At 53.8% G+C, this 10491-nt stretch overlaps 1 protein-coding gene across 1 annotated transcript; it reads left to right on the forward strand.

Annotated features, from left to right (window-relative positions):
• The first annotated feature begins 209 nt into the window (after window positions 1–209).
• Window positions 210–6902, forward strand: GDF11 (growth differentiation factor 11). Its single transcript, XM_029205892.1, is given in 5 exon segments — window positions 210–237; window positions 240–291; window positions 293–651; window positions 5596–5993; window positions 6522–6902. Coding segments are annotated over 5 exon segments (1218 nt in total).
• Window positions 6903–10491: the final 3589 nt, after the last annotated feature.

Here is a 10491-nt window from a genome sequence, read left to right on the forward strand (position 1 = left end):
CTCGGGCCCCCCCAGCCGCCCGCCCCGGCCGCCCGCCCGCCCCGCCCGCGCGCCCGCCGCCCCCCCCCCCGCCCCCCCTCGGCCGGGCAGCCCCCAACCCCCGCGCCGCCGACCCCCCTCCTCCTCCCCCTCCCCTCCTCCCTCCGCCCCCTCCCCGCGGACTTCCTGTCGTCCCCGCCCCCCCATTCCTCCCACCCCTCCCCTCCAGCATGGTGCTCGCGGCCCCGCTGCTGCTGGGCTCCTGCTCCTCGCCCTTGAGCTGCGGCCCCGGGGGGAGGCGGCCGAGGGCCCCCGCGGCGGCGGCGGCGGCGGCGGCGGCGGCGGCGGGGGGGGCCGGGGGGGAGCGCTCGAGCCGGCCGGCCCCGTCCGTGGCGCCCGAGCCCGACGGCTGCCCCGTGTGCGTGTGGCGGCAGCACAGCCGCGAGCTGCGCCTGGAGAGCATCAAGTCGCAGATCTTGAGCAAACTGCGGCTCAAGGAGGCGCCCAACATCAGCCGCGAGGTGGTGAAGCAGCTGCTGCCCAAGGCGCCGCCGCTGCAGCAGATCCTGGACCTGCACGACTTCCAGGGCGACGCTCTGCAGCCCGAGGACTTCCTGGAGGAGGACGAGTACCACGCCACCACCGAGACTGTCATTAGCATGGCCCAGGAGAGTAAGTGGGAGGCGGGGCATGAGCCGTGGGGTGCTGGCTCCCACTCCGGCTCCGGGAAAGTGAGTGGCTCCCGCTCCGAAGCGGGGAGCTCCCGGTTGCTCCGGCCGGAAAGCCTTTTCTGCGAAAACTTGATGGATTGGGGGGCGGGGGCTGCTCCACAAGTTTTTCGAGCTGTGGAGATGGGCTGCGGAGTTGTGTGCACGCCCCGCTCCCGGAGGTGAGGGGGCAAACGGAAAGGGTTGCGAGATACCGCTTCCCACCCTGTGTGTGTGTGCGTGTGGTGGTGGTGGGGGGTTCGGGGAAGCTGGGGTCCCCCTGCAGCAGAGGGCAAGGGACAGCAACTCAGTCCTGAAGGGCCCTGGTGGAGAGGCTGGAGAACAGAAGCGGGAGGCTTCGGAACCCCCGCAGTCCCAGCCGGGCTGCCGTGCTCTCCGCCTCCCAATGGCCCTGGCACCAACTCAGCACCCCTTCCACCTTGGGCTTTGCAACGCGCCCCCCGGACTGCAGAAAACCTAGTGCTCCTCTCCTTCTCCCAGGAATGAGATCCCAGAGCCCTGTATCTCTCCCGTCAGCCCAGCTGGCACCCGTCCCATCGGGAGCCCTTCTGACACCAGGTCTCCCAAGGGGCCGGGAGAGCTGTGCCTTCTTGGTACTAACCGAGCTCAGAGAACTCAACTCCATTGCGCTGGGGCTTAGGGCTCCGATTTGGCAGCTCAAACCTTAGTGTTGTATCGCATGTTCACATGCCCTTAGCCGCAACCAGACTTGAGGAGAGAGAGGAAGACCTAGGGGGATAAAGAAAGCAATAGATGGGGGGGAGGGGGGGACCCAGGCATCCTAGTCCCTGGCCAAACGGAAGATGAACATGTTAATAGACTTGAGCTGCTTTGAAATTTTATGGCCTGGAAAATCCAGGCCAACACTGTCCACCCCCCCCAAACCCCCCAGCTCCCCCTAAGGTCAGATGACTCCCTTTTCCCCTCCCCCACTGAGGTCTCCCCCATCCCAGCAACTCTAGGGAGCCAGGCCCTCCCTTATGCCCTAGTGGTTTGGCAAGTCGCCCCCGACCCCACAACTGTTTTGTTTTATGGCTCTGAACAGAAGAGGGGGAGACCGGTTTATTGGCAGATGGGTCATAAAAAGCTGGGGGCTGAGGGGAGTCCTAGTGGCCCGACCCCCAGGGAGAGGCACAGGAACCCAGGCGTGCATCCGGGAGGCTGAGTGCCTCACACTGCCACCAGTTTTTCTGTGACCCTAACTCCACAGTACCGGTCAGGGCTGTAAAGAACTCTCGGAGGACTAGGAAACTAACCTGAGGTGGGGGGTGGGAAGGCCTAGGATCTGGTCTTGAGTTCCTCAGTCTCCCTTCTGCTCTTAAGGCGTCTGCTTTATAGAAGCTAGGGTCAGTCTGAGACTGGCTGAGGGCAGGGGTGGGGGCGGGGATACCAACAGAGTTAGAAACAGAGAGTGGTAGAGGGATTCTGAAAAGAGTTTGCTGGAAGAAGGTGAAGGGTGCAGAGGAAAAAGATACTTTGGTCTGTGTGGTGCAGTGTGTGAGGATTTCCAGAATGAGTGATGGAGCTGAGGACTTCCCTTGCTCATTCTATCCCTAGCATCTCTTAACCAATAGGCCTGAGCCCAGAGTTAGCTCTGGTAATGGGGATGCAGGAAGTGAACAGACACTGCACACAGAGTTTGGGAAATGCCGGTTAGACTCAGGGGCTGGGGAGGACGGGGAAGGACACCAGCAGGTGGGGTCCCACCTCGGCTTCTACCCTTCTGCCACCCCAGGACTTGGATAACTAGGGAACTGGGTCTCCATCCAGGTATTGTACGTCCCCTTTAAGAGCCAAGCTGAGCTCTTAAGGGAGGGAGGGGGAGCCGAGGGGCGGGGAGGGAGAGAGGGGAAAAGGAAAAAGAGACTTTTATAGTCTAATCCCCAGGGACCCGCTTTAATAAGAGACTTGTGCTCTGCTAATCGGGGGAGGTGTTTGTCAGCAGCGATGGCCTCTGCTCCCCTCCCCCTTCCTCCCCTCCCCCAGCCCTCAACCCTGGACCCCAGCCCCCACCTCTCCTAGGCTGCAGTGCCTGCCCTAGTTCCTCCACCCTCTCAGGCTCTCCCACCACAGCCTTCATCCTGGGAACCCAGCCCCCTTGCCCTTCTGGGAGCCAAGCCCAGCCCCTCAGTTTCTCTCTCTCCTCCCTACACCAAGAGGCCCCTGCCCTCTCAGTCCAACCTCCTGCCCCTAGGCCTTCCAGCCAGGGTAAGGAAAGTGTGTTTGGTGTTTGGGAGCGGGGCGTGAGGGCAGAGGAGGAGGTGGTGAGCAGAGAGGGGGTTGGGCTTTGGCTGAAAATAGTGCAATGACCTCTCTCCAGAACAGAGCCGCCTCCTAAACCTGACCTGCCGCCTGCCACCAACCCGGATCAATCCAACACAGATGTGGCTCCTTCCCCTCCCTTTGGGAGCTGGGCCTGTGTGTGTGTTGGGGACTCTCTCAAGCCCCTTGTTTCCCTCTGTGGCTCTACCTGCTTCTTTGTTTCTCCCTCTGTTTCCTTCCAACCTTTCTCTCAACCCCACTAGTCTTAGCTACTTCCCTCCTTTCAGCTTCTTAACCCCCACTCACTCCTTTTGCATCCCTCCTCCTCTCCCAGTGTTCTCCAGCTCCCAAACCTATTTCTTCTCCCCCTACCATGATCTTCCACTCTCTTCCTTCTTTTCTCCATTTCTCTGCCAGCCTCTTCTAACATGCCTTCATCTCTGTCTCTTCTCTATTCTTATCTCCCTCACCATCTCCAGTCCCCTGTTTCTTCTCCTTTCCCTTTTCTTTCTCCAAATGTCTTCATCCTGTCCCCCTGTGATACCAACTGTCCTCATATCCAGTGGGGGAGAAGTGTATGGTGATTCCCGGGGGTGAGGATGGGGGACTTTGCCTGAAGGAACCAAAGACTTAGAGAGATGGGGCCCTGGAGCCCAGTCCCCCATTACTAAGCCTTGGGTCAACTTACATAGGGACACATGTTTAGAGTTTAGAAAACTAGCGATAAACCAACTGAGAAACTACTGCTATTTTCGCATTCTTTATTTAATGCTCAGCACTCCTGTGAAGCAAGGATTATTGTCGGCAGCACTGAGAAGCTTGGTGAATAAGGTCAGATACTGGTTAACGAGTCAGGCAGTGATTAAACCCACTGCAACTGTAGTCAAAGAACAGTGTTTAGATGCCAGGAAGAACTTTCAGGCACTTGCCTATATAATTTAAGATTGGGAGTTTAGGGAGTTCATTCAGCATGCACTTACTGAACACTGCCCGGGTGCTATGGGAGGCAGTAATGCTACAGTGGTGAGCAAAACAGAAACAGCATCGACACAGTGTCTACTCTCATGGAGATTAGTACCTAATGGTGAAGACAGGCAGGGAAATAAAACCACCCCTATACTGAAATTAGGCATAGCACGCTATTTGGATTGTTGCTTGCCACTCTCCATCTCACCAGCAGCTACCCTGCCCCAGGGGCTCTCCTAATCCCCACTCTCCACTCCCCAAACCCTACCCCACCGCACTCTCACTGAAGCTCCAGCTGGAGGATAACTGGACTACCAGTGCCCTGGGACTTTGGAAAAGAACCAAGGGAAAGCTGCAAAGGAACTTTTTGTCTTGTGCCCCGAATATGTGAAGATCTTTAAGTACTCCTCCCCAAGTCGCTTGAAGTATCCTCCTTCTCCTAGGGTGGGGGTGGGGGAGGGCTGATGAAACAACAGATGAGAAATTCTCCATGATTATGCAGACCTGGGCATGATACTAAGGGCTTGGACTTCCTGATCATCCTTACATCGCTCTGGAAGCTCATTCCTGACTCTTCCTCAGGCTATTTAGCGTGAGAATGGATATTAATATCCAATAGAAACATGACTTAGGGCACTTCCAACTGATTTAAGAGATTAGAAAGGGGAGCTGAGAGGAGATGAAATGGAAGCAGAGGCAGACATTGAGAAACATCCTTTAAACTCAAGAAGGGTCAGTTTACGATCCAAAACAAGGGGAAATTGGCCAAAATGTAAAGTTGGGATGTTAAACCTTTGTAAAGACTTATTGGCACTGGACTGAGAAACCAAAGGAAGCTTAGGGGAGAGAAGACTGATTTAAAGTTGATCTGATGTGCTGAATACTATTTCTGATGCTTTGGGAAAGTAGGAGGAAAAATACACGGAGGTAGTGCTTCCCTTTCTTAAAAGTGGAGGCATTAATGGTGATGAGGAAGCAGCAGCTGAGGGAACTTTTCTCAGGGTCAGGGGACTGAGCAGTCAGATGCATGGGGAGTGTTTGAGTAGTTCCATTCTCTTGGGTGTGTTATTTCTGCTGGGAATGATGGAAGAAGCCTAGATTTGAATTCTGGTTTACTTCATGGAATAAATTTAGCCCACACTCCCTATCTGGACCCTGGGTTATCCATTCCCTGAGGCCATCTGTTTCGGGGGGTGTGCCGGGCTCCACCTGGCCACCAGACAAAACAGAGCAGAAATGGGGCAAGGTGACCTGAGGACAGCAGGTGTGATATGAGCTTTGGCTTTTATGGAGAGCATCAAAGGTTCAGGAAAAGTTGGAGCCCTACATGCTAGGGAAAGTTGGAGGAAGGGAAGACTGCAGGTGGGAGAATTCCCTAACAACTATCTTTGCAGGTTATCTGGTAGAGAGGAACCTCTGCATTAGGGCTGACAGATTAAGGAAGGGGTGTAGATCAGTAAGGCCTGATAGAGCTGTTATCTTACAGGGAGAGCAGGGGTGCTGTTCTAGGTACCAGTGACATGGTAGTCAAGAATAACGGTAAGGGTAGGCAGGGAAGAAGGGTAAGGAACTGGAAAACACAGGCTGAGGAGTCTGAGTTGCCAGTGTCCCCCTCCACAGACACCCTTTGCTGATACTGTGCCCCCTTCTCTCTCATCAGCTGACCCTGCGGTGCAGACAGATGGCAGCCCTCTCTGCTGCCATTTCCACTTCAGCCCCAAGGTGATGTTCACAAAGGTACTGAAGGCCCAGCTGTGGGTTTATCTCCGGCCTGTGCCCCGTCCAGCCACAGTCTACCTGCAGATCTTACGACTGAAACCCCTAACTGGGGAAGGGACCGCAGGGGGAGGGGGCGGAGGCCGGCGTCACATCCGTATCCGCTCGCTCAAAATTGACCTGCACTCACGCTCCGGCCACTGGCAAAGCATCGACTTCAAGCAAGTACTACATAGCTGGTTCCGCCAGCCACAGAGCAACTGGGGCATCGAGATCAACGCCTTTGATCCCAGTGGCACAGACCTGGCTGTCACCTCCCTGGGGCCGGGAGCCGAGGGGCTGGTGAGCAGGGAGCCTGAGATATTGGCAGATATGTATAACCTGGCCCTGAGGAGGTGGGGTGTTGGAAATGGTAGACCAGAAACGTAAAGTGGGTTAGGGACCAGCATTATTTTTCTAGGGCCCGGAGCTGATTCTAGAGGAGAGTTAGGTGGTGGTAATGGGGTGATATCACTTTTCAGAGATCCAAGGGGGCAACAGTTGAAAACTGGATTTGGGGTGAAGTAAATCTATTTGAGTAAATAGATTCATGGGACAACAAAGATGGGCTGTTGTTGAGACCTTGGGCCAAGGGGCTGATGAGGATCAGGTTGCCAGAAGAGACAGAATTGGGGAAGGTGAGTTGAGGGAGAGGTGGCTAGCTGGCAAGAAAAGTGGGTAAAAGGCAGGCTGGGGATGGGAGCATTGGAGAAGCTGAGAAATCAATAGTCTCTGTTCTGATGCCCCTGTTGAGGGGCAGGTGAGAAGAAACAGGGAGTAAGAGCTCTGCAAGGCTCTATCACATCTATTTCTCCTCTCCCTCACCCCCAGCATCCTTTCATGGAGCTTCGAGTCCTAGAGAACACAAAACGGTCCCGGCGGAACCTGGGCCTGGACTGCGATGAGCACTCAAGTGAGTCCCGCTGCTGCCGATACCCCCTCACTGTGGACTTTGAGGCTTTTGGCTGGGACTGGATCATCGCACCTAAACGCTACAAGGCCAACTACTGCTCCGGCCAGTGCGAGTACATGTTCATGCAAAAGTATCCGCACACCCACCTGGTGCAACAGGCTAACCCAAGAGGCTCTGCTGGGCCCTGCTGTACCCCCACCAAGATGTCCCCAATCAACATGCTCTACTTCAATGACAAGCAGCAGATTATCTACGGCAAGATCCCTGGCATGGTGGTGGACCGCTGTGGCTGCTCCTAAGGTGGGGGACAGAGGATGCCTCCCCAGCAGACCCTACCCCTAGACCCCCCAGCCCTGGCCCCCTCCCCCCAGGCCCTAGAGCTCCCTCCACCTCTTCCGATGAACATCACACCTTGTTCCCTGCCCAAGCAGTGTGCAATACAACCGAGGGAGGCAGGTGGGGAATTCAGGGGTGAGGGGTTTGGGGGAAAGGGGGAAGAAGAGGGGGCATGGTCAGGTGGGGAGTTTTTGAGGTTTGAGGTGAGAAGGTTTGGCAAGAAGACAGAGAGACGTAGAGACAGAGGTAGTGCAGAGGAATAGAGACAGAGGAACAAAAAGAGCAGCAATGAGAAGAAGGCAAAGGGATAGATGCAGAAGAGACAGAGACTAGGCAGAGATAAACCCTGAGAAGGAGACAGAAATGCAGTATTGAGAAAGCCCCACACCAAGCCTCCTTTCTTCCACTGGCAAGGTGAGGGGCTTGGTATGGTCTGGGGAGATCCCCTGACTACCATTCTCAGTAAGAGAGGAAATCAAAACCCATTCTTAGCTTCTTCCCTTTCTCCCTCCAGCAGTGGGTGGGGGAAGGAAAGTGAGGGCAGGGGCAAAAGTGAGGATTTGGGAATTTTATTTATTTATTTATTATGACTTTTCATTTTTTGGTATTTGGCTTTACTGAAATAGATGGGCCCCTGCCCACTGTGCCCTATTTGTCCCTTATCTCCCAAACCCTGTTCTTCCTCAATACTCACCTACTTAAGCACTTGTTTAAAGCTTCCAGGGTTGAGAATGGGAGTAGAGGGCAAGAGGGCTGACACATGGAAGTTTCCAACCCAAAATCACCCTACTTAACCTTCCTGAGCCAAACGGGTTGAACTGAATTCCAGCAGTCACAGAAACAGTAAGAGGTTAGGGTTTAGGAGCTGGGGGGGTGGGGGGTGGGAGGGAGGGGCTCAACATCCAGTATCTGTATGAGAGCCACGAAACTAACCCTCAGGTCTACCCTCATAGTACTGACTTAGGCACAGGTGTGGCCTGCTTATGCCCAAATTCCCCCCAGCCAAGAGAGAGACCAAAGAGCCTGTGGAATGCCTCTGCTCCCAGCCTCTATCTTCAGGTCAATAAAAAGAAGAGTAGAGAGAGCCCAGAGTCCCCAGGTCTGGGAAGGGTCAGGAGGGGTCAAGAAAGGAGTTGTAAGGAGGCTGAAGGTTACAGGGCATTTGAATCCAAATCACTGCTCTGGGCTAGGGAATAGAGCCAGCAGACCAAGGTGGAAGGGATTCTGGAAGGGGGATATTTTAGTCCCCCAACCCCAAAGCTCAGGGTGGAAGGGGGTAGAACAAAGGAGCAGAGTGTCTATAATTATTTTTATCTTTTATTTTTGGAATCTAGCAGTACCTGGCAGCAGGGAGGGGAGAATACAAGTGGGGAAAAGCACCTGACAAGGCCAGTTAGGGCAGAGGTTGGGAAGGATGGAGACTCCCTGGTTTGGAAAGCTAGGAAGCAGGCAGGAACTGGTTGCCACTCCAGGTCACTAGCTGGGCCTGTTCATTCCTCCCACAATCCTGACCCACCCTCCTCTGGACTCACTGTGCCTCAGTTTCTTCCCCTCGATGGAATGAGAAATAGCAGCACCCGCCACAGCCAAGAGATGAATTCTGAGCACTTACCACGGGCACTTTATGGACATAAAATACCTCTCGCTGTGGGACAGATAACCAGGGCACCAGAGTAGTGGTGAAGAGATGTGAGGCTTAGAGGAGTCACAGGCTTCAGAGTACAAGTTCCCCTCTGCCTCCCAGCTGGACAGTGCCTGAAGACAAGGAGCTGAGAACCTCCTGATCCATACCCTATCCATATCTCACCTCCAGACCTCTTGGCTCCAGGCAAGAGCCTAGAGCATGTCAGGAGAGGAGGGAGGAAGAACCTTCAGCAAAATAGTCACTCTAAGTAAAGCCAGCAGTTGTGGGTCTGATGCAAACAGTACTGAACTAAAGTAAGCCCAAGCTGGAGAGCTGACCTGGAAGGCTTGTTCTTCCCAAGAGCATGACTTTCCTGCCTGGCCCAGCTGGTGGAAGGGGCAAAGGTATGTGGCCACCCTTGGAAAGGTGATGTTGGTGAGTTTTGGCATCTTATTCCCATTCCCACAGTGAAAAAGTGAGATATTTCGGTACCAGAACGGGCAAGGGCTGTTAAGTGTTTCAACTTGCCTCCTCCCAGATAGCAGCTATACTAACCCCCAGCCTCTCCTCTCTGGCCCCGTTCTTCATCATTCCTTATGCCCCAATCTTGGAGAACAAGATACACCTGACCATCAACACCATTCACATTTCCTTGGTGGAAAGAAAGGAACAGAGAAGTGAAGAACAGAAGACGCCTCCTCCAAGGGCAAATGCCCGTGTCTCTTGATCTTGGCACAGGGTGGGGGCTGGGCAATAGGCATCAGGTGACTTCCCTCTACAAATTCTAGAGAGCTGGGGCATTAGACTTGGGGGACACTTAGAATATGCCCCTTTAATGCCACCAAATAAAGACCTTTGGGGGAGGGTCTTTCTCTTATGAACATAAATCTATGAGTTGAAGTCTCATTCCCCTGGTCCTCCTCACCCCCAAAGAGGCATGGGGCAAAGAGGCTTGGGGGCACAGCCCAGCAACCTAGTGGGAACTAGTACTCCCCTCTCCCACCTTATGATGTGTGTGGACCTGGCCAGTGCCCCTCTGATCATAATTAGTGTAATTATTATTTGTGTATTTGTTACACCGTGTGCGTGATTGCCTTTGTTTGTTAAGGGTGTCTGAGGAGTATGGGGCTGACAGGGGCACTGGAATGCCGGGAAAGGACTTCTTCACTGAGATCAAGGCTTCCTGGAGGAAACCACTGCAAAAAGGCCATCAGGCAGTTTTCAAGTTATGTGACAGAGGGCAAAGATGGCCATAGGGTGCTCTGAGTTTTGGGATGGTCACATGACACAATCCAGCACTTGAACCTGAAAAAAGAAAAATAAAAGCAGTCAAAGAGTTTAGAATTCAGTGATGAGCTCTCCTCCGTAATCAAGCGCCATGTTTACACCTTGGAGACCAGGAAGCAGAGGATCTGAGGGAGAATGAAACTTTGTGCTCAAGGACTAAGAAGATGGAGGTCTTGGAAGCAATGAACACTAGGGTCATTTGGGACGAGGGCTGGGACGTGCAGCCCAAGGGAGGCTGGGCAGAGGATGGGAAAGAAAGGGAACCTAGTACAACGCTTCACTGGAGGCTTGATCCTAAACAGTCCCAAAGACTACAAAACCCTCTCCCAGCCTCCACAGAACAGAAGATCTAAAAGTCCTCTTGAGATGGTCCAGCTAATATCTATCCTATTCTCCTGCAGTTCCCTGACCCTAGGTTTCCTCAGCAAAATTTCAACAGAATCCACAAACCAACCCAACTTTGAACTTCCAGTGTACCAAGAGTGGTTAAGCATCTTAAGTATTCTTTGATTCTACTATAAAAATGTTGCCCATATACCTAGGGCACACGTCCCAGGGCATGAGAGTGGGGGGTAGCAAAGGAATCTTGCTTTATAACTGAACAGACAGGAAAGTTCCTGTAACATCAATCTGATCCAGAA

The sequence above is a fragment of the Monodon monoceros genome, unplaced genomic scaffold (assembly GCF_005190385.1).
Source record: "Monodon monoceros isolate NGI ecotype Baffin Bay Population unplaced genomic scaffold, NGI_Narwhal_1 Super_Scaffold_6, whole genome shotgun sequence".
Classification (NCBI taxonomy): domain Eukaryota; kingdom Metazoa; phylum Chordata; class Mammalia; order Artiodactyla; family Monodontidae; genus Monodon; species Monodon monoceros.